Source organism: Python bivittatus, unplaced genomic scaffold (assembly GCF_059951505.1).
Source record: "Python bivittatus isolate LINGU-HERP-01145 unplaced genomic scaffold, Pbiv_v1 ctg000200_np1212, whole genome shotgun sequence".
Classification (NCBI taxonomy): domain Eukaryota; kingdom Metazoa; phylum Chordata; class Lepidosauria; order Squamata; family Pythonidae; genus Python; species Python bivittatus.
In genome coordinates this window covers 22,468,882-22,493,984 of record NW_028277040.1, presented here as the reverse complement: position 1 = coordinate 22,493,984, position 25,103 = coordinate 22,468,882, and the positions used below count along the sequence as shown (strand labels likewise).

The 25,103-nt window shown below is 37.4% G+C and overlaps 1 protein-coding gene across 2 annotated transcripts in view; it reads left to right on the top strand.

The window, feature by feature from the left end:
* The window catches only part of HAT1 (histone acetyltransferase 1), a 29,320-nt gene extending 7,552 nt beyond the window's left edge, over window positions 1-21,768 (top strand). For both annotated transcript variants that reach the window (XM_007437636.3, XM_088135809.1), the window contains exons 4-11: window positions 2,866-2,986; window positions 6,297-6,476; window positions 6,703-6,824; window positions 7,327-7,431; window positions 7,741-7,847; window positions 18,092-18,243; window positions 20,729-20,845; window positions 21,591-21,768. In XM_007437636.3, the coding sequence (XP_007437698.1) occupies window positions 2,866-2,986; window positions 6,297-6,476; window positions 6,703-6,824; window positions 7,327-7,431; window positions 7,741-7,847; window positions 18,092-18,243; window positions 20,729-20,845; window positions 21,591-21,758 (1,072 nt within the window). In that variant the 3' untranslated portion in view covers window positions 21,759-21,768. The remainder of the gene's footprint in view (window positions 1-2,865; window positions 2,987-6,296; window positions 6,477-6,702; window positions 6,825-7,326; window positions 7,432-7,740; window positions 7,848-18,091; window positions 18,244-20,728; window positions 20,846-21,590) is intronic.
* The last annotated feature ends 3,335 nt before the right edge of the window (window positions 21,769-25,103 follow it).

Here is a 25,103-nt window from a genome sequence, read left to right as displayed (position 1 = left end):
GGGTTGTTACTTTGGTAATGGAGCACTTGGTTAGTGTGGGTTGTTTTTTTATAGACTCGTGTTTTTAATTTGCCCTCATTTCCTCTCCTGGTTAGGATATCCAGGAAGGGTAGTGTGTTGTTTTCTTCTTCCCTTGTGAATTTTATTCCTTTGAAGATGTTGTTGATTGTTTCATGTGTCTTCTCTAGTTGTTCCATTTTTATTATGATGAAGGTGTCGACTACATACCAGATCCGTACTTTTGGTTATATGCGTGGGAGTGCTCATTTAGTAACCACAATTGGGACCAACAACTTGGTTGTTAAGTGAAATAGTCATAAATGAAACAGCGACTGTGCTTATGATCTTAGTTCAGCTTTCCTTTGCTTTACAGACCTGCGAAGGTTGAAAATGTGAGGATCGGTGGTAAAGTTACTTTTTCATCACCTTCATAACTGCAAACGGTCTTGTCTTTATACAGATAGTCCTCATTTAGTGACCACAATTGGGACCAGCAAGTCAGTTGTTAAGCAAGGTGGTTGCTAAGTGAATCTTTGACTGTGCTTATGATCTTAGTTCAGCTTTCCTTTGCTTTACAGACTTGTGAAGGTCGTAAATGTGAGGATTAGCCATAAAGTTATTTTTTTATCACCTTTGTAACTGCAAATGGTCTTGTCTTTATACAGGTAGTCCTCATTTAGTGCCCACCATTGGGACCAGTAACTTGGTTGTTAAGCAAGGTGGTCGCTAAGTGACTGTGCTTATGATCTTAGTTCAGCTTTCCTTTGCTTTACAGTCCTGCAAAGGTCGTAAATGCGAGGATTGGTCATAGGGTTACTTTTTCACCACCTTTGTAACTGCGAACTGTTGCTAAAAGAGGCAGTCACTAAACAAGGACTGCCTGTATTGATATAAGCAAAAATTGGCAGTGCTAAACAGTAACAAAAGTTTGTTCCTACTAAGTGAGATTTTTTACTTATCTTTTAATTTCAGTTTCAGGTACATCTGCTTCCCTTTATGTTTCTTTGTTACTGCAAATAAAATGAAATAACTATGAAATAACACTTAAGGTCGCAAAATTTTGCTGTCTTGCTTACTGACTATGCAATAAGATGTTAGGGTTTTAATTTGTACTAATGGTGTATATTGGGATATGTTATTTATGTTTTAATTTGTAGTGATTTGCACCATTGTTTGGCTGATCTTTGATCATAATAAACTGAAACCAAAACTACCTATTCTTTGAAATGGAGACGTGTGCACATCACAGTCTGCTTTTGGAAGATCCCTAAAGTTTAAAAGTAGTTTTGACCTGTGATACAATAGGCTGCTATTTGAGAAACATGAACCTTAAGGCCTCTTGGGCATATGATCCTTTAGATCCATACAAAGCTAGAACTTAATTGTTATGAATAATGTCATGGCACCCAATTTTTCTTTATTGCTTAAACTTGTATGCCAACATAATCTACTTCAACTCCAGGAAGTTAAAAACAATAACAAAAATTCCTCAATATAGTTTAAACCTCCATGGTAAACAGAAACACAATTACTTTAAATTAAGGTTAAAATTAAAATAAAACTGAGCAGCACCAACATCAGCAAAACAACAAATCTACCTTTTGATAATTATATAAATATAATTAAATAAAATGAGACGGGGGGGTAAAACTTATACCAGGAGATGTCAGCATCTTGACCTAGTGTTGGAGACTGCTGTGGTTCTGGATGGGATGAAATAGTTGAATCCAAGCAAGACTGGGTAATTATTTGTCCATCACATGCTTTGACATCTCCAGCGTTGTCTCAGGGTATCATGCCCCTGAAGAAACAGGTTTGCAACTTGATCCTCTTTTGTGGGGGCTTCACCCAACCTCAGTTGGTGGACTAATTGCAATCTTACCTAAATGTGAGGACCTTGCAACCTGACTTGTGCCCTCATCTGCACTTGCATGAATTACTGCAATGCGCTCTACATGGCTACCTTTGAAAACCACCCAGAAGCTTCACGGTACAGCAGCCTGACTGCTAGCCAGTCTGTGCCAATATAAGCACATTACATCTGTGCTCTAGGCCCTGCACTGGCTTTCTGTTGGCTTTGAAATGCTATTTTTGACCTTTAAAGCCCTGGGCTTGGCTCTGAGGTATCTCCAGGACTATCTTCAATCTGCTCTAACTTTATCAACATTTTGTAAATTGCTAAAACTGGGTTATTTGGAATATTTGACCTATGATTGCTGCCATCCATTTATTTATTTGTTTTTATTTTTTATTATTTCTGCAACTGGTTTTTATGTATTGTGTAATAGGTTATTTCTTCAAGTTTAATTTTTATGTTACAATATTACAGCATAATTGTTAACATGGTTTATTACTAATGTCTGATTACATTAGAGAAGCGTATAAGATAATAAAATATATTTTTTGGGGTACTCATGGCAAATGAATTGTTATTTCAATGAGAAATAACATCTTTGTGGTTGGATTTATGCATCTCAGCAATGATTTGGTTCTGTGTTTCTAGCTGATTTGTTTTAGGTGAATAAATCACAATTTGAAACCATTATTTGCCAATTGCAACTGGCAAATAATATAATAATATAAATATTTAGGGTTTTCTGGGTTATATTCCTGGTTCGTTTTTATACTCTACCAAATCCAGTAATCTGTAGAGGTACAAGGCAAGAACAACTAAAAAGGAAATAATAAAATCAAAAATTGTCCAAACAAACCAATTTCTCATCTACAAGATTGTCTTGCTCAACAAATTATAATTAATTAAAACAAATGGTGGATTACTGTGATGTATGATAATGGTCTTTAGAATTTACTAGTTTTCAACTATAGGAGGACATCTCAGTAATTGAATTTGTATTTCTCCTACAGTGAGGTTGCCTTTGGTTACAAGGGACTGAAGATTCTTTTGTACTACATTGCTGGTAACTTGTCAACGCTGTTTCGCATTGATTATACATCAAAAGTTAATGAAAACTTTGAGTGTGTGGAGGTAAAATCAAATATTCAGATGTCATCTAAACTAGCTAAGGTTGCTTTTCTTAAGCTTTTTATGATCACATATTTATTTTCAGATTCCTTCACTATCATATAATCTATATAAATTGTACTGATCGTGGTTTAATCAGGCTCTTTGGCTTAATTTTAAAATGTAATTTGAAAATGCGTACAATAATTTTCCACTGTAATGACTCTGAACACAGTAACTAAAATGAGTAGAGCTGTTTAGCATTTTTTTCTGCTTAAAAGGAAAAGTTTTGTATCTTTTATTATTGCACTCAGAATGTTTAATGAGTACTGTAAACGAGCATTCTATGAATTTGTCATCCTTTATTGGAAAGTCTGCTTTTATACAAGTAAACTGCATATGCATCAGAAGTCTAACATTACTACATGCTTCAAGTATACGCTTGAAGAAATTCTAACTTTTTTGCTTGTATTTATATCTGTTGGTTTGAAATAGAACTGATGTAAAACTATAATTTGTCTAATCGTATGGGCCACTTCAAAATTACCACATGGTAGCTCTAACCTTATATCGCTGGTCATTTCTGAGTATTGTGAGAATGTGATAATACTAGGTTTACTATAAGGTGGCTGGCTACATATCTCTTTAATCAGGACCAAAACGTTGTTTTTCAGCATTTAACATTGGTATTCTTAATCATCAGGACTAAATTACATTGTTGGGCTCAAGAACTCAAAAAGTGCCATAGGTTTCCCGGCAATCTTCTTACCTGTACGCTACTGCTCTGTTTTACTTTATGAGTAACAAAACTAGGAAGAAGAGACAATGCCAATGGAATGTTTTCCATATTGTACAGTAATTTAAATAAATTTTAGTTTGTACTTTTTTTTTGGAGATTTCAAATTAATACAGGTAGAGCGCAGAATTTTTATTATAACAGTTTCTATGAGTTACTTTGGCAGTTCTGTTACAGCTATAGTAAAGGCACCCTTGTATTTGTAAACACATAGATTTAGTTTAGATAAAATATCTTTTGGCTTTGTTCAAACTAGTTTAGTCAGTTGTATAAGATGAAAGCAAATGTTGTAGAATTGTGTACATTAACTACATAATAGCATTTTAGAAATATAAAGCTGATATATATGAATGTTAATGGCATCAAGGCATTAAGAATGAAGTATGCATGGGTTGAACTCCATCCATACTCTACTTCCCAAAATATAGCTAATAGTGAAGTATTATTCATTTGCAGGTGCATTGCTTCTACTTAGGGGGATAATAATTGAAAGGACTGGCATTAGTAGTATGTTGTATTAGCCTTTTGTAGTGTATTTTGTCCTAAGCATCTTAATTTCCCAGTTTTGAATGCTAAGTAGCAAAGGTCTTGGTTTAGAATTAATACTCATCATGCATGTAAACGGTGTGAAAGAGCTGCTTAGTAAGTTAACACAAAGTGTTCTTGTGTCAGTCCTTATGGAAATAGATACAATACAAACATTACAGCTGAACTCATGGCAAACTCCATTAAGTAAAAACCTGGGCTCATTGTTCAGAACATGGTTTGAATAGAATGTAAGCTCATTTTGTTGAATGTAATGTCAGGCTTTTAGGAGTTGTATTGAGGGGGTAGGGTTTTGTTAAGTTGAGACCAATTCATTAAGTTTTATTGCCTGGTGAGAAGCAGCAATACGTTATTGTTAAACTTCATCAGATATTCATGGCTAAAGAGAAGTAGTAAATGTATTCAATCAAGTGGCCGTTTGGGGGCCTGAAAAGGATTATGATGTCTGCTCAGCTGATAGTCTATCGCATTTACTTTGACTATTTAATAAGGCTATTCTTAATTCAGTTTTGCTTATAAAATGTGTATTGTTTTCCCCATCCTTTGGTTAAATTAGATTTAAAAATGAATTCTCTGGATATAGTTGTTTATGGTCATTGTTAAATTGCTAAAGTAATTTGACCTGGGACAGTATTTTCTGGGCTTTCTTGATATTTGCATGACTGAATTTTTCTTGGATTCTAGTTTATACATGAGAGTGGGAAAAGAGTTAATATTTATACTGGAGCTATCAGGCCCTAATTTGTTTGGGTTGCTTTTCCTTAGCTTTGAGGGTATAAGAATGGATTGAATATGCACTGCTCAGAAATAGTGATCAACAATGTCCATGGCATTCCTTATCAAGTTATTTAGATGTAGTTACAGACTGAAAACATGAACTAGAGTATTCTTTTTTCCCTTTTTCTTTTAGTTTGTCTCAAATTTAATTCAGTGTTGTCAGGGATTAGATATGGACTGTATGTCTTTTTACATTTTCTTTTCGTTACTGGATAGTTGTATTTTATCAAATATTATTAATTAGCTATAAATGAAACCCCAATGCTGTTTTCACAATTGTTTTTTCCCAATAATGAATGGAAAAACATTCTTGCTGATGCTCTAAAACAGGAGTGGGTAACCTGCAACCCAAAGGCCACATGCAGCTTCCGTATTCTCTTTTTTGTTGTTGTACTTCCCAAACCTTCCTTTGGCCACTGAAAAATCAGTTTTAGTATGGTTTCCTGCCATTTTCAGGAAAGATACAAAAACTGTAGTGTAAACTGTAATACTTTCTGTGCTTTTCTAAAAAAAACAAAACAAAACCTCGAAAGCCCAGGAAGAAACCTGAAATCTAGCATTGTCCAAGTATATGACATAGTCCCATCCACATTCCATCATTGTTGTTCCCACTGCTGTACTCAAGCTCCCAAAAGATTTGTCACACCATTGTAAATAATCAACATATTATCATGAATATCTTGGGGCTAGGAAGTTTTGTATTTTTCTTTAAAAATAAAAATGCACATATATTCTTCAAAATACATATTTTTTAATCCTTTTCTGTAGTTTCTGCGTTGTGGGGGTTTTGGTTTTTTGTTATGATTTTGATTTATGATTTCTTCATCATTGTTTAAAAAGGAATATTGTCTTCAAGTCTCAGCATTTCCTTTTATGTGCTTGCTGACACCTATTTCTGTAGGTATTATTTTGAAGAAACCTTATCTAATTTACTATAGTCCCCTGTCCTAAAAGCAAAACAACTGAACTAAATGTTTTGCTTAGGCAGCCATTGTTGAACAATATACATGATTGTGTCTCTTTTATTTCTCATCTTCTGTTAGAAAGTGGAACTAAGAGTCTCCCTTAGCGAAATCTGAATTAGGAAGAATATAGTAACTTCCCAATGAATCTTAGATGGATACTTTCTAAGGATAGATATGAAGAACGTGAGTTACATTTAACTGTCCACTAACTGAGCTTACATTCTCATTGCTTTTTTCCCTTTGTTTTCAGGCAGATGATGTGGAAAGTAAAATTAGAGGAATTATTCCACCAGGCTTTAGCAGAAGTATAGATGACTTTGTATCTCTGCTGGAAAAAGAAGTTAACTTTAAGCCCTTTGGGATATTACTGCATACATATACTTTGCATAGTGAAGAAGCAGGTGAAGATATAACATATCAAATATACAAGGTAAAAAGAAAAATAAAGACATGTTTAGCCCAAAATGACAAATTTTCATGATAACTTTTAAATGACCTTCAGCCAATTGCTTGTGATATATGTAAAAACTTACTTTGGGTAATATCACTTTTTGTGCACTCATAGTTGCCTGCCAAAGAATCTGAATATACCCTCCTAAGAGCTCTTTTCCCATCTGTGAAGAGTTTCACCTGACTTCTTCTGGCTTTTTCCCTAGGCTGACATGACGTGCCCAGGCTTTCAAGAGTATCATGAAAGGCTTCAGACCTTCTTGATGTGGTTTATTGAAACAGCGAGCTTTATTGACGTGGATGATGAAAGATGGAACTACTTTCTAGTGTAGGTACAGTTCTAAAGCAACAGTGGACCTTATTACCTCCATAAAGGCTGCATTTTAATTGTGGCTGGCCAATTATTGGGATAGTATAATGATATTTTTCCCAGGACAGGAAAAACTATTGTTTATCAGGCTGGAGTTTGCATCCATTATGTTTTGCAAGACCTTGAGAATAGAGCCAAATTAAGTACTGTTGTCCATTGGAGCTCTGAATGTAGGGCTTAAACAGTAAAATGAGCTTTGCCTGTGTTTTCTTTTACTTGCCACCTATTCATCGTTATAATAGGCAAGTGCGGTGAAGTGCTGTAAAGAGGTCTGATTTATCCAAGTTGCTGCACACCAATTAAGTGAATTGTACATTCAGAACATAGCAGGTGTACCCATTGGGCCCTCACAGAGTAGCTTGCTGACACTGAAAATTCAGTCACAGAATAGAAGAGAAAATGGACACTGCATGGGAGCGCGGCTGTAATTGACCTGCTTGGCTTTCTGTTTTATCTGCAGATTTGAGAAGTATAATAAGGATGGAGCGACACTCTCTGCGACTGTAGGCTACATGACAGTCTATAATTACTATGTGTACCCAGACAAAACCCGGCCACGTGTAAGGTAATTGGCAGCGTAACACGTGCCTTGCCTTTTATTTCAGGAGAGAGGACTGTTGAAATTCCCAATAATTGTTGATAATGGTTTTAATTTCGATTTTAGTTTTGGTTTTTTGGGTTTTTTTAAATTATTTTTTATTCAAGCTTTCGGTTGGCTTTGCATTTTTAAAAATGTTGTTCTTTGCATATGGAACGGGAACGAATCTCAGAGCTACTAGTATATGAAGCCCTATATATAGCAAATCATTATAAATAAGTTTCAAAAGTAAAAGGTACTGCTTTGGGCTGACTTTTTTTCTTCTTCTTCCTGTAGCCAAATGCTGATATTGCCTCCATTTCAAGGAGAAGGCCATGGAGCTCTGCTATTAGAAACCGTCCATAGATACTACATGTCATCCCCTACAGTACTTGATATAACAGGTATGTGAAATGAATCTTTATTAAAGCTGTCAGCCAGTACCATAACTTTTGAAATTCATCTATCAAAATTAAGTGAACTTCCAAAGATCAGCTAAACAAAGGTCAAGATGATACGATCCTTCCTTACATAAGAACTGTGTATGATATAATTCTTCAAAGCCTTTTCTTACCAAGAAGAGTACATCATGGAAATCCGATCCCTCCTGCCAGAGGATTACCAGATAATTAGGCATTTTGATGGCAAAGTCCATAGGCTGACTTGACAAGGGATCTAGGCTGTTGGGAGGTTTTTTTATTGCCTTGGAGAGATTGTTTCCTTGAGGCAAACCATTAAATCAAAAACCACTCTTAGAGACCCTGTTTGTCTTATGCATACAGTTGCATTTTTAAACACCAGAGATTAAATGTACGTGCATCTGAAGGAAATGAGAAATTCCTATAAAATGATTTTGAACTGAACTTTTGAAAAGGTGCAAGTTTATCATAGAAGAAAAAGAGAAATCACTTTAATTTTAAAGTCAAAAAGAAAAATATACCAGGTCACAAAAAAAGATAAAAGGGGGATAAAAACTTCTGTATATTTGTCTATGATAAATATCAGGAGATGATATTCAGGAAAGATCAAACATGTCTACTATTTTTATCCAGAACATAGGGGGGAAAGCAATTTGTACTGACTCCTGCCCCATCACTCCACTATCTGAAGCAGTCATTCCACATCCAAGGAACCATAGGGAGTAAAGGAAAGTGGTAGAAATTGCTTCCTCCCCACTTCAACCAGGAGAAAATGTATTGTGGGCAGAAAACTTTAATAAGGCAGTGCTTCTATGGATGTTAGTCTCCAAGCCATTGTTTTCTGATGCAACATATGGAACCCCACCCTCTATAAATTTATTATTGTAGTGAAAGACAGCATAGCATGTAAGCAAAATAAATGTAAATAAACTATATTTACATGGATCCGCAGGTGCCTTTTGCTTGACATCTCTTTGCCAATTACTCCTTTGTGCTACAAATTTTGCCATATTCCACACCTTTTTTAAAAAGTCCCCTGTCTTTTAGAAGAGCCATTAGAAGGGGGCAGCTATAAAACTATTTTCCCCTTCAAGTATTTATGATCCAAGCCCCTTTTTTGAAATGAGCAATGATTAAACTTCTTTGGCATCCTATGTACTAGTCTGTTTCTCCTCAAAATTGTCCTTGTGCTATATTGAAAACATGAGATAGGCTTCATAAATTGCTTTTGGTACACTTTCAAGTTTTGTGTTTCTTAAACAAAAATGGATATACTTTCACCAACTGCTTTTCAAAACCCACAGGGTCATTCTTGTATTATAATGTAGGGCTGTGCCATGCTTTGGATTCAAAGGCAAAGGGGTGTTTTGGAGTGGGCAGGGCACTCACATAACACTTGTCTGCAACTCAAAGCAGCTGTGTCTTTTTCTGGGATTGCATGTCTGCTCCCCGCAGCTGCAGAACAGTCTTGGGAAAAGATACGTTTGGCTTAAGGGGTTGCAGACAGGTGGTACGTTGGTGCCCCTGCATGCTCCAGGTCACCTTTTTGCCTTTCAGTCTGAAGTACTATGCAACCCTATTATAGTGTATATTTTAACTATTTCCTTACAAATCAGTGACGGATTATGTCTGATGGCAGGGTCGTGGTGGGGAAAGAAATGCTGGTAGCATAAGTGTGTTCGAAACAAATCACTACCATGTAGATCTTTAGTCACAATATGTGCCTTTTATACAGTTGAATGAATGTGCCCAGAAAAACTAAACCTGTGACGTTTGTGTATTGCATCACAAACTGTATGACAGTCTTCTAAATTTCAAAAATTGCTTCCCCTTTGAGGGTGGCAGGGGTAAAAACACAAAGATATTCATGTACAGTTAAATAATGTAATTAATTTAGACATATACTGAATGGTTGATACATGTCTGTATCTGTTACTTGAATTTCAATCCCATTTATAAAAGCCATATAACATTTCCACATAGTACCATACTACAGAAAAAAATACTGCTCCAGTTGGTGACTAAGGATAATGTAAATGTCCCTTTTACAAATTCTGTCTTAATTTTTTCATAAGATACGTATGTACTGTGTTACCCACAATACTTAGAAATGGAACAACCAGTACGTATGGCAGCAGACAACAGGCCTCTGCCTTGTTGCATGGAACGTGATGTGTATTTTTTTTTCAGTAAAACTACTCTAAAACAGATTAAATTGCCCAGTAGAATAATTTGCTAGGGAACATGCTGTTTTTGACTAGGAGCTTGAAATGGAGAGATGGATCTCTGTTTTTCATCTATTTCTCATTGCTGCTGTTAAAAGAAAACTGGGTTAGACAAATGGGAACAGGATAGAAAATTATGAAAGTGAGATGATATTGAAAGTTATATGGCATATGTATAAAAATGCATTAAACCAGGGAGATGTCCAAGATAATTGGATTTATAAAGTATTTATAAGTAGTTGGTAGAGATTGGTTAACCTTTTGATGTTTTTTTCCCATGATGTGTGACTTCGTGAATTAGATACTTTATCAATTTATGTAAAAAAACTCTTCCTAATTCAAAAAATTAAATAGGTCTTTAACTTCATTTAAAACTGGGAGCAAATAGCATCCCTTTCTCTCACCATTTAATTACCCATGTCAAATTCTGTTCAATGTGGAGTACGTATCATTCTCACAGTTGCCTTTAGTGATGTGTAAAATTCTAACATCTGATATAGAGGACTGCAATTTCAAGGGAGCAATTTTTTATTGGGAGCTTCAAGAAGCAATATGGAACAGCATAGTTCCGATGTAAGAATATTTATTTATTTATTTATTTATTTATTTATTTATTTATTTATTTTTCACATTTGTCACCACCCACCTCGCCATGAGGTGACTCTGGGCGGTTTACAGTAAAAATAGAATAAATATTGATTAAAATAGATAAATAATAATTAAATAATTACAATATGTTCAAAACACACTTCCTTTATAATACATCCAAGAGGCAGGTGTTAATTAGATGTTAATAAACTCAGGGAGCATTGTCAAGGTGCCAGCCATCCCCAGGGTCAATTGTATCTTTCCTCGCTCCAGGCAAATTGGCAGAGCCAAGTCTTCAATTCCCTCCGAATAATTGGGAGGGTCGGAGCCCACCTCACCTCTGGGGGGAGAGTATTCCACAGGGCAGGGGCAACGGCAGGGAAGGCTCTCCTCCTAGGACCCACCAGTCAACATTCTCTCACTGACGGGATCCGCAACATGCCTTCTCTGCCGGACCGGGTGGGACGGGTCGATGTAATGGGGGTGAGATGGTCCCTCAGGTAGCCTGGACCCATGCCATTTAGGGCTTTAAAGGTGATAACTAACACCTTGAATTGGACCTGGAAACAAACCAGAACCCAATGCAGATCCCGCAGCAAAGATATTACATGTGCCCTCCTTGGGGCACCCATGATTACCCGCACGGCCGCATTTTGAACCAGCTGTAGCTTCTGGATACTCTTCAAGGGTAGCCCCACTTAGAGTGCATTGCAGTAGTCTAAACAAACATAACCACCTGAGCAAACTAAAGCTCTCTTAGGGCTCTTGAATTTGACTTGTAGTGAGAGTGGGTGGTATCCAGCATTACACAAACAGAATCCTCCTTTTTTTCCTCATTCAAGTTCCAGATCGGTTTTGATACCCTGCCACCCCTCAATCTTTTGAAAGCACAGGCAGGAAGAGGAATTTGTTCCACTGCTGTATGCTATTCTATCACCAGAATTGCACCATTTCATACATCTTAGCTTCCTTAACCTAATGGTATCAAAAGAGATAAGTTCCTGACAATAATTCTTAGGGAAGAAAATGGCTGAGTTTTATTGCTTAGCATTGTTACTATCCTGGCTAGTTCTTGGTATTAAAATGCTTTATTACAAGGGCTTCCTGTAGATTCTCAAGATTTGACAGATAACTCGGTGTAAAATATTTCAGGTTGTTTTTCCTTTTATTCGGACAACCAGACATAAAAGCAAGCAAGTTACTTTTGTTAAAAATCTAGTTTTGATTTCCTAATCACATTCCTTTGTAGAATTAGCAAGTTTATTTTTATCTAGAGATGTTAAACTTGGACCCTCCCACCTCTTTTCTTTTTTTAAATATAATTTTATTGAAGATTTTTACATAGATAAAATATAAACATGAAAATACAGTGGTACCTCGGGATACGAACTTAATCCGTTCCGTGACTCTGGGCGTATCCCGAGTTGGTCGTAACCCGAAGGAAATTTCCCCATAGGGTTCAATGTAAATCTGGTTAATCCGTTCCGCCCTCTGAATTTGGTCGCACCCCGAGGCAAATTTCCCCATAGGGTTCAATGTAAATCCGGTTAATCCGTTCCGCCCTCCGCCCGAATTTGGTCGCAACCCGAGGCAATTTCCCATAAGGTTCAATGTAATTACCGTTAATCCGTTCTGGCGTCCATGGACCACACGGAAAGCGGCGTGGTGCGGCGTGAAAACGGCCACGGACCACGCGGCAGGGCCGGAAAAACAGCCGCGGACCACGTGGCACGGGCGGAAAAATGGCCGCGGACCACGTGGCACGGGCAGAAAATGGCCGCGGACCACGTGGCACGGGCGGAAAATGGCTCGTACCCCGAGGCGGAGTTCGCAAACCGAGGTAAAATTTTGGGGCCGGAGCTGGTCGTAACCCGAAAAATTCGCAAGCAGAGGCGTTCGTATCCCGAGGTATCACTGTATATAAAGAAAAGTTAGAAAAAGGAGATAATGCAAAAAGCAATACAGTTAGAAAAAGAAAAAAAGCTATTTCCGATCTTCTTTGCAGTAGCTACAAACAAACTTCTTATCCCTCCTCCCTCTTTAAAATTACATTACAAAGAGCCCTTCAACCCTTTTTTCCAACAGCAAATCCAGAAATCACCATTTTGCTTAAAAAGTCCATAAAAAGTTTCCAGTAGTTGTGGGATTATCCCTGACCAGACAGGTCAGTTTTGCCATTTCTGCTAATCCACCTCCTCTTTTCCATTTCTAGATAAACATAGCTGGTTAAGGTTCTGAACTGCAGAGTAACATAACCTTTTCTCTCTGCTTAATATTATGTGACATAAGTATTTTCTGTCTGGAATGTGTATGCACTCTATAATGTTGGCTTAATATATATGAGAACTGCCTACTTTCTTATTTAGAGTTTAGGAGGTCTTACACATATTAGGAGCAATTTTCCCTCTCTGAGTCTGACTGTCAGCTGGCTTTTCTCTAGTTGGTAAAACCTTTGATCTTCCATGCTCTTCCATCCCTGGAGGGTCATCTGTCCAGGTACAACTACATACTGCAATGCATCCTCCTCTTTGGGTCTTCAGCATTTTTCTCTGGATTTACCTTCAAACTAACAAGGCTTCAGTATAACCACTGCCTGATTTAACTCAGGTTTCACAGCTCACATTTTGTTCTTTATTTTACCTCAATTATCTTCCAAGTTCTTCCCCTGTTCTTGTGTTTTTAAGACTCTAATGCCAGCCCCCACCCTCCCCTGTGGGAACATTTGCTGTGTAAAACTAACTATCTCTCTTCCCATCTTTTCCTTATCAGCAAAACTATCACAAAGTGTTTATCTGAATACATGAACAGCCAACAGAAAGCCATGGCTAAATTTAGGCTGTCACACATGTGTTACGTTCGCTGTCCAGTCTCATGCCCTCATGGCCTCTGAAACTCTGGATACAATGAACATTCAGAAGAGGCCTTTACTGAGACTAAACTGACAATTTATTATATCTTTTTAACAAAAATAAATTTGGACAATATGTAATAAATTTGGAGCAAAGAATTGGAGTATTCCATATTAGTCAGTGGCTTCAGCTTTTAAGAAATGTTAGATATATCTGTTATGCCCTAATTGAATCATATTGTCTAGTTTTGCCTCTCTTGATTCAAAGCTAATTCAAAGGCTGAGACTGACAAATTTAATTAAACCAACCAACTCCCTCTGGTAGTTCCTTGATTAAGGTATTGTTTACTGCTTGTATGTCTGGTGGTAATCTTGGTGTTAATCTCTGCTTAACTTTGAATAAAATCAAAGAAAATCCAGAAAATCAAATATGTGCACATATATGAATTATGATCTTATTTGATGTCACAGCACTTTTTACATCCATAAACCCAGAACTAGTGAAAGAATCCATATTAGTAGTACTACACAACACACCCATCCTAACCAAATACACCCAGATCGAAATACCCAGGATCATGGACCTCATCAGACTGCCTCACTACCTATTTTCAGTTGATGGACAAATATACCAACAAATCAGAGGCACACCCATGGGATCACCACTGTCAGGACTCATAGCAGAGATTGTAATGCAATGCCTAGAAACTATAGCACTTCCACACATACAACCTAAAGTATGGATCCAGTATGTAGATGACACCTTTGTTATAATAAAAAAGGAACAACTAGAGAAGGCACATGAAACTATCAACAATATCTTCAAAGGAATAAAATTCACCAGAGAGGAAGAAAACAACAACACGCTACCCTTCCTGGATATCCTCATCAGCAGAGGAAACAACAGCAAATTAGAAACCCAAGTCTATTGGAAGACAACCCACACTAATCAAGTACTCTGTTACCAAAGTAACAACCCAACCTCCCACAAGAGGAACTGTGTAAGAACATTATTCAAACGAGCACAAATGCATTGCAGCAACCCAGAACAGCAGAAAAAGGAAACAGACCACCTATACAACATCTTCCAACAAAATGGATATCTACACAACTTTATCAAAAAGTGCCTGACTAATCAACCTACTACAACACAACCAACACAAGCTATGAAAAGGATAACACTGCCATACATCAGAAACATCTCAAACTACCAACAGACTATTACAACCACATGGCATCTCCATAGCACACAAACCAGCTAAAGCCCTCCAAAACATCTTAAGCAAACCAAAAGACCCAGTAGCCCAAGAAGAAAAAACACGAGTCATCTACAACATACAGTGTAAGGACTGTAACAACTACTATGTAGGTCAGACAGGCAGAAAACTTGCAGAGCGCATCCATGAACACCAACTAGCAGTCAGAAGACATGATGAAAACTCCTTAATCTCACAACACATGGACAGACTTAACTCTAGTTTCAACTGGGAAACTCAGCATCTTAGAACAAGCTAAATCCAAAAATGCAAGGGAATTCTTGGAAGCTTCGTATTCAGACAAGGCAGCCATCAACAGGCACATAGAGATAAATAATATCTACACACTATTCAAAAGAGACAATAGAAAGGAAAACAAAAGACCAGAACATCTCTTTACCAGCAATCATTACACAGATAAGCAGAGATTAACACCAAGATTACCACCAGACATTCAATCAGTAAACAATACCTTAATCAAGGAACTACCAGAGGGAAAAAATAGAACAAAACAAAACCCCCACCAACACTGGCAGGGCATGCCACAATATATAAACAGAGCAAACCCCTTTCCATTCTAGCACTGAAGATGTTACCTAACTGGGTAACGAAACGTTTGCAAGAAAACAAGCTCAGAGAACCCCAACGACTCCACAGTTCAACCCTGAGCTACACATATTCTCTTCTATTGGGTGAAATAAGGTATAAGAGGATCAGTTATCCCTGATTCAATACTAACTAGTAGGAAGGGTTGGTAAATTAAGTGAAAATAGCAGGAACATTAGGGAAAGTTATCACATAACTCTGGAGGTCTTGATTTTAAGAGAAATTAAAATTCAGTGCAGTTGACCATCTCTCTTGGACTTCAGGAAAGCATATTTTGATAAACTCAGAGCAATGAAAAGTATGATTCCATGGCAGGAGAAGCTAATAGGAAAAGGAGGGTAGATGGGAGTTACTAAAAAAGAGATACCAAGGCACAATTGTAAATAATTCCAACCAAGAAAAAATGAAAGCTGAAGAAACCAGTGTACCTACATAAAACACTGACTGAGCATCTGAAAACAAAAAAGGACACATACAGGAGATTGAAACATGGGCAGGTTATCAAGGAAGAATACACATATCTGAAATTCTTCCTTTGGGGTGAACATGATATAAAAGAAATTAAACCTGAGAATCCTGCAGACCTACAAACACAGCTGGAGTACTAATTTGACAACCTGCAGAACATTTTCATTTTTTGAACTGTTGTAACTGGTAGGCTGAAATGAAAAATCCCATTGAATCCACAGGAATTTTTTTAACATAGCAGATAGCTCTATTCTGAATGTAGTAGGCTTTACACTGGCCGCGTGAAGGGTGAGAGTTATGTCTACTGCTTGGAAGACTATGTATACTTATATGCATTACATTTAGCTAACAACATTTAGGAAGCAGATGTGATGCATGTTGAAATGTGTTGTATCTATGAAATGGGATATTACTGTGAGTCATTATTGGGATATTTCAGGGGAGCAAAATGGGAGCTAGTTTCTACAATCTATGATTTTTAAAATGTGTTGTATAAATTTAAGGTATTTTTGTTTTTTGTTTTGGAATGGTACCAGGGTTGGATATGTGTCTGCAGGAGTTTGAGGGGTTTTAGCATGTTGCAAAGGGTCAGAGTTTTGAAGTGGGGTTAGGAACTCTTCAGTTGTGCTGGAAGCTGGGAATAGTGCAACCATCCTGTCCCTCCTTGATATTGGGATTGGGAGACATAGCGTTGCAGTGGTTCTCCTTTCTCCAAGGCCAGATCTAGTCAGTGTTGAATAGGGGAAAGAGGTTGAGCCTGAGGCTTCTGCTTTGGGGGTTCCTCAGGGCTGTACGCTCCCCATTCCTAACAGCTAAATGAAGCTGCTGGATGAGGTCATCCATTGACACAAGGTATGGTATTATCAGTATTTGTCTGGAGGCTGTGGGGGCCCGGATGAGGAAGAACAGGCTTCAGCTCAGCCCTGGCAAGACTGAGTAGCTGTGGATTGGGGGAGGGGGGGGGCTGGATTTAGAGACTTTTGATTTTTGCACTTCCTCAGACAGAACTGGTGTGCAATTTGGGAGTCTTCTTGGAATCATGGTTCCTGCTCGAAGAGCAACTGGCAGCTGTGGCCAGGAGAGCTTTTGCACAGGTTTTTATATATTTATGTATTTACAGGTGGTCCTCATTTAATGACCACTTGTTCAATGACTGTTTGAACTTAAGATGGCACTGAACAAGTGGCAGTTACAACCCGTTGTCATACTTACGGCCATCACAACGTCACATGATCACAATTTACAACGTTCCCCACTGGCTCCCAACAAGCGAAAGTCAATGAGGAAGCTGGCAGGAAGTCACAAATTGCAGTCACATGAGGTCCTCGCTTAACAATGACAACCAAGACTGCTGGAACTGCCATTGCTGAGTGGCGTGGCCACATGGTTTTTCAACTTATGAGCGTGTCACTTAACAAAGGAGTTTCCAGTCCTAATTAGCATTGTTAAGCAAGGACTACCTATATTTGGATTTATTAGTTGCCCAAGTCTAGTGGACTATCTCATCTGCCAATTGCACCCTTTTCTATATAAGGAAGCCCTGCTCATAGTAACTCACACTTCAGCCACCTCCTGTTTGGATTACTGTAATGTACTCTAGTTGGGGCTGTCTTTGAAAAGCATTCAAAGCTGCAACTTGTCCAGAATGCAGCAGCATGGGAAATTCCAGGCATTCCATAATACACTCATATACCTGCTACATGAACTGTAGTTTCTAGTGGGTTCTGGTTGCAGCAGCTTCCAGTGAGCTTCCAAGTGCAATTCAAGGTGGTGGTTATCACCTATAAAGCCCTATATGGCATAGGATCAGGTTACTTGCAAGACCACCTATCTCCAATTGTTTCTGCTTGCGCCACAAGAATCGACAGGGTGGGCATGCTCTCGGTCCCTTTTATTAAGCAATGTCATCTTGAGGGACCCAGGAGTCATGCCTTTTCTGTCACAGCATCTGTGACCAGTGGAACAGCACCCCCATCCCACCCCTTTCATAAGGCAATGAAGATCTGGCCGTTCTCTTGGGTGTTTGAGTGAGGATATTAAGCAAGCCCTACTGGTAGATTTGTTGGGTGGGGTTTTTTTACTGACAGCAACTATGGAATGTTTTCAGATCTTAGGTGTGGATATATTGATAGGCTTGGCTGTCTCTTTAAATACTTTGAATTATTTTGGTTTTAATTCATAAAGGAACACTTCTGGTTGCAAGGCAAGGTGTCTGATGTTTGTCCTTTATTCTTTTAGCTGAAGATCCATCCGAAAACTATGTGAAACTACGAGATTTTGTATTAGTAAAATTGTGTCAAGATTTACCATGCTTTTCTCCAGAGAAGCTTAAGCAAGGTTTCAGTCAAGATATGGTAATAGAAGCTCAACAGAAGCTGAAAGTAAATAAGGTATTAATGTTAAAATAATGTATTCATGAAACATTTTAGAGGTTGCATGTATCCAGTGTTGATATTTTGCAAAATGGTGTCCTGTTTGCAGACGAATTCTATATCCAACATTGCTAAATAACATTTTTGTTGATTGAAAGTTCGCTTGCAGCCCCAGGGAACGTAGAGTGATAGAAGTACAAGTAGTCCTCAACTTAGGATAGCATTTGGGACCAGAATTTCCGTCTCTTAAGTGATGCAGTCGTAAAGTGCAACACCACGTGACTACATTGCTTAGCAACGGCAATCCCTGGAGTCCCAGTTGCCATTGTTAACCGAATCCCAGAATTGTTAGGCAAGGCAACTTCCTGCCAACTTCCCACAACCAAAGTCACTGGGGAAGCCAGCCGGAAGTTGCAAGTCCCAGGGTGGCAGGCAGGCAAGTAGTTGCTGATGGGTGGGGAAGGGAGTGCGAGGGTGCAATGGAGGGTCAGGGAGGGTGTGAGGGGGTGCACAAGAGGCGCAGGTCTGAGGGTGCACGAGGGTGTGAGGGGGTGCACAAGAGGCACAGCACAGGTCAGTGAGGGTGCAAGGGAGGCTCAAGGAGGGTGCATGGGGGTGTGCAGCTGGCCAGCATAGCGCGAATGCAGAGGGGCTGTGGAAGGGTGCACGGGTGGTGGAGACTTACCCCAGCAACTTGTGACCTTCCCTGCCGACTTCCCCATTGACTTTCTGGGGAAACCAGGAGGGAAGGTTGCAGATGGTGATCACGTGATCGCCGGGTGCTGCAACTGGTTGTAAGTGCGAACTGATTGCCAAGCATCCAGAATGCAATCACGTGACTGCGGGGGTGCTGGGACAGCCAGAATGCCGAGGACCGGTGGTAACCATCATTTGTTCAGCGCTGTCATAACTTCGAACAGTTGTTGAACAAATGGTTGTAGGTCAAGAACTACCTATACAGAAGGACAACATTGAAACCAAACCTATATATAATACTTATTATCTGAAAACTATTTAGTACAATACAGCTCCTGTTATTGATATATTCTGCAAACCTCACAAGTTTTAAGGTAGCTTTTTGAATTTTTAGCCAGTGTTTCTAGATCAAGATACTACTCGTTCAAGCGTACAACAATATTGTGTTGGTTACCAACAGTCAATTTCAATTTGTTATTGAGATTTGATTTTTGTATAGCTAGTATCACTGGTAGCAGAGGATTCAATAAAGCCTTTGAGGAATTTAGGATACCAGTTTTCTAGGGAGAAAAGATTCAGAAGGTTCAACTATTTGAAACTTACAGGTTGCAAAATAAAAAATATTTTGCCCAGAAAGAAAATGTGAGAGTAAATTTTAACGTACCCCCTCCCAAAATTATTTATTTGCCTGTTAGATTTATAACGTAACTGCCATATTTTTGCTATTTATATCTGTTGCTGAGTTTGGATTTTGATGTGTTTAAGTTTTGCATATTAATCTTACTATTTTAAACAACCTGGAGTTATGTAAGCTAGGCTGTATGTAAGTACTGCAAATAAATAAGATTTGAAAAAGCTAGATCCTTGAAAAGAGGAGGATTAGTTAAAACTGATATGGTCAATTGTACAGTGACTGCTGAAGTTTAAGGAATGGAAATCTTAATAATAAAAAAGAAAAGATAGTAGGCATAATGCCGTGATAACTGACTGTATGTGAAATCTTTTTTTCATAAGTTGCTTTCCTGGGGGATGCAGTAGCTGGTGCACAAGAAGAGCAAGGCCCATTTAGCAATTGCTCTAAGCACCTGGTATTGTGGCGAGGAATGCACGTTTGTAATATATTGGTATGAAGAGAAATTTTAAGTGAAATGTTAATCCAACTATTAGGTGGAGGAGCAAGAAAAAATGAGATTTCATTCTCCTTAATGTAACCATGAGACTGTGAGAAAAAAAGTTATTCAAAACTATATTCTTAGACTGAGGGGCTAGACTCAATCAAGGAGCACTTTTCTCAGCTTCAACACACTTGATAGTTAATCAGCTTGAGCCTTCTATTCCCTTACCCTGAAGAAGATGCATATGTGTCATTGGGCAGCAGGCATATACAGGTGGTCCTTGTCTAGCAACCACAGTGGGGTCAAGCAACTTGGTCATTAAGCAAAGAGGTCGCTAAGTGAAACTGCAATTGTGCTTATGATCTTACTTCAGCTTTCTTTTGCCTTACAGACCTGTGAAGGTCATAAATGCGAGGATTGGTTGTAAAGTTACTTTTTCATCATAGTTGTAACTGCAGTCACTAAAGGAGGCAATTGCTAAACAAGGACTATCTGTATATGTACAGGTTCTAGCCTGAGGATATTGGGTATTTAGAAAACTTTTAAAAACACAGCTTTAAATCATATTACTTAGACATATCAGAGATTACATCCAAAAGTTGAGCTACAGAGGCTTGGAAGATTTTTAACCTTGTACATTGGGAGCAATAATTCCAACTGTTTGTACCATATGTTTTTCCTTTTACTCTTAGCAACATACACGACGAGTTTATGAAATTCTCCGGTTACATGCAACAGACATGAGCAATGCAGAACAATCCAGAAGTTATAGACTGGATGTAAAAAGAAGATTGATGGGCCCATATAAGGTGGCTTTTTATATCATTTTTAACTTTTTTATTTGAATTTGTTGTGTTAAAAAGTAAAATAGCTTATACTTTAATTCATTACTTTTGTTTCCTAGTGTGCAGAGTATTTAGGGTATATGTAGCTGTAATGTATAGCTGTACCAAGAACAGGACCTGATTGCTTGTCTTTTCCTCCTTGTAATATTGGATATGTAATAATAACTAGCATCCAGTATTACAAGGAGCAAAACAGACAATGGTAGTAAAGACTGCTGAACAGTTACCAAGCAGCTGGTCACTGAAATTCAGAAGCGAAATACGAGGCCACTGATTTTCTATGGTACATGAGACAGCTGAAAGGGTCATATCAGACCTTGGGAGGCACTTAATGATTATGCATGCTTTTCTTCCCTTATGAGAAAAGATATGGGGTCATTGTATTTTCTCCAGTGGACAAGATAGTATATGAGAATTTGCACAGAAGACCAGCCAGAAGAGAAAAAGTTAAGCAACACTTTATCCACCGCTCATCAGGATTTTCCCAAGTGCCAACTTCCTTTCCTTTCCTTTTATTTTCTCCAAGTATCCCCTCTCCAAGTTCTTTTAGCTTTCTGCTTCTATTCCTGGTAAGAAAATGTCCAATCAACCTTTTATTTTTTTAGCAGAATACAAATAACCTACTGTTTCATCATATTGTGAATGAACCCTGCAGGAGGAGGTGAAATGTGGTAATGTTCTTCATATGTGTAAATCCTTTGTTTTCTAGAAAAAGCAAAGAGAGATTGCCAAGATGAGAAGATGTTTGAGACCAGAAGAGTTGACCAATCAGTTGAACCAAATAGACCTAAATTTACAGCATAAACAATTGGAAGAGACGTTCCAGCAGCTTATTTCAGATTATCGAAGAGTCCTAGAACGACTTGCTCAGGCTTGAGGATTCTCTTTAAGAAACATGCAGACTTCTGCATATTGTATTGTGAAATACATTCATGATCACTGCTCCACTGCAAAATTTCATGTGACATTTCAATCACTTTCAAAATGACTGTGGTTTTCTGTATTTTGGATATTTTATATTTTTGTGTTGTAGATTTTAAAAACCAGTACTTCAATCTGGTGGCACTTTGCTGAAATAAAGTAGATTACAAGCATTAACAAAACTGGTCTGAATCTCTCCATAGTGTGTGTAAGATCTAGCTTGCCAATTGAGATGATGTAACAAGATACCAAAGTACAATGGCATAAATATTAATGCTCTATGAAACTATGATCAGTAATAATGAGTAAAACAAATTATGGCTTGCATCCAAAAGTGAACTCCATGAACAGAAAGGGGATTTGTTTATTTATTTAAAACATTTATATAGCACTTTGAATTAAAAATATAAAAGCAGTTAACAATCAAATTTTAAACAATCAAAATACTAAATAGAGTAGAATATACATTAGAAGTTATAAAATATGCAAAATAAAACAATAATAAGCTATTATGTAATTTATATTATATACAGTAATTTATATGCTAATTTATTAGTATATAATTTATATACAGCACTAAGAAAAGGTATTCTTCCCCTCCTGGATTTTCTGACTTCTTTTATATCTTTCCCACTAAATTTATCAGAGCTTCATGTAGGGCCTACCATTATTTAAAGAAAACAATAAAGCTTCACATTTACTTCATAAATGAAAGCATTGGCATGCACTGTGCCAGTGAGAAAAAGTAATTGTGTCCCCTCCCAATTCAATTTAAATAAAAAATTAAAAGAATAGTTAAGATCAGTTTATGCAGTTTTTTCATTAAAAAATCAAGTCTGATTTGGGCCAGTCCTGCCCTATATATTCTCAGACTTTGGTTCATTTCATTACAGTGAAATTCTCTCTATACAAATTCCAGAGACAGACCGCACCCTGCTGAAAAGAAGTATCTGAAGACCTCTGTAAAAAAGATGGTCTACCTTTCTTAGATAGATACCTATCAGCTTGGCAAAAGTTACTAAATTATTTCTGAAGCTTGGGTTTCTCTAATCTATATAGTCATGATTTGGGACAACAGTGAATTTTCCCTAGTGCAGCTGTCCTGTCAAAGTCACACCAACAGCATAACATCAAATAGTGCGGGAAATCACAAAGGACCACAGAAGAACAGAAGGGATTTTCAGGCCCCTCTCACCTTGGATAATATTGGTGTTCATGACCCTACCATGAGTAAAGCACTGGGTAAAAATGGAATTCATGAGAAAATAGCAAGACATAAGCCACGGATCACTAAGAACATGGCTTGTAAATTTAAAAAACATCCTCAATATATGACATTAATTTAGCTAATGAAATTGTAGGTGGTCTAGTTTTCCCCATAAATTTCATCAATAATTTATCCAAAGAAAATATTTATTTGGGATTAACATTGGGATACATCCTAATACATAAATTAATCATGGAGCGATACTCATTTTAATAACAATTTTACCCCACAAATTTAATAGAATTTTGAACTGTCTATTAATATCTAAAACAGTGTTCTCTAAAACTTTTAACATATTTAGTTCCATGTATTTAGAAATATTTTTAGAAATATAAAGTCCTAGATACTAAATACTGTATAATCTGTAGCAATATAAAACCTAAGTCTTTGCATTGGGCTATTGCAGCATAAAGGAAGTAAAAAAGATGTATTCCAATTAATTGTATAACCTGAATACTTACCAAAATGTTGAATCACCTATATAAAATTTGGCAGTGAGTTAGTGTAATTACCTAAATTGCTAAAATATCAACAGCATATAAAGATACAGTGGTGCTTAAAAGTTTGTGAATCTTTTTGAATTTTCAGTATTTCTGCATAAACATGACCTAAAACATGATCTGTTTTCCACACAAGTCCTAAAACTAAAGAAAACCTAATTAAACAAATGAGTAAAAAAACATTATACTTGTTCATTTATTTATTGAGAAAAATTATCCAAAGCTACATATTTGTGTGTGACAAAAGTATGTGAACTTTTTACATTATCAGTTCATTTGAAGGGGAAATTAGAGTCAGGTGTTTCAGTCAATGGGATGATAATCAGGTGTGAGTGGGAGGTCCTGCCTTACTTAAAGAACAGAATTCTAGGCATCCACTACAGTCTGCTTTATATCTGCTAGTACAGATATAAAAATGTAATACCAATACCATTAAAATTATATATAAAATTAGGATTTCAAAATCAACTATGAATGCTGTGCTATATTATGTCTTCAAGTCAGTTTTGATTCCTGGCAACTGCCTGGACAAGTCCATACACTTTTCTTGGCAAGATTTTTGGAAATGGTTTGCAATGGCTTCCTTCCCAAGGCTGAGAGAGAGGGACTGGCCTAAAGTCACCCAGCTGCCTTCATGCCTAAGGAGAGACTAGAACTCACGGTCTTCTAGTCTGGTGCCTTAAGTACTACATCATACTGGTTCTCATGTAATTGGTATATTACTATATAAAACTCTATATAATTCTAACAATGACTAAATCAAAGTACATATGGCTAGCACAGAATATAAAATCACTAAAATCTACAGTATTTCAAAACAGAATACTAATGGTATGACTATGGGGCAGAACTTTAGGTGGAGCACAGAAAGGGATGGTGAAGAATTTAAAGACTAAAACCTAAAATAGCCAAAAACAAAAAATGTATGGTCACTGTCTTAGTCATTCTAATGGCTCCAATGCCTAAGAGTGTTAATTATGGTGAATAGAGGTAACAAACTGAATAAAATAAAATTAGCACCTAACTTCATTAATGACTGTTACTGACCATTTATGGCTGAAGTTTACAGATAGTATAATAGTTTTGCTACTTTTAAGGAGATAAAATATAGGGATCAAAATTTGGTATAAATATGAAGCTCATTTGGAAACTAAAATTCTATGATAATATTTATAAATATATCCCATGAGAGGGCAGCAGATTCTGTTTGACCTTCTATGTCTAAAATCCTTTGCCTTAAGGTTAATTTAGCTTGATCTGGCTCTAATAGTAGATTAGCACAACTGGAAAAGCCATAATAACTTAATTTCCTTTGGATTGCTTTTTCCCAGGAGGATTTGAAATTATCTGCCAGCGTTAGGTGGACTAATCCCACACAGTCGTGAAGTAGTTTCATCCACTAAGTAAAAATAGTTATCCAAAGACTGGTTTCAAGTTTACTGACTCATGCTTCCTGCCAAAGATGCAGCAGGTACAGTGGTACCTCGGTTCATGAACTTAATTCGTCCCACAATTCTGGTCGCGAGCCTAATTG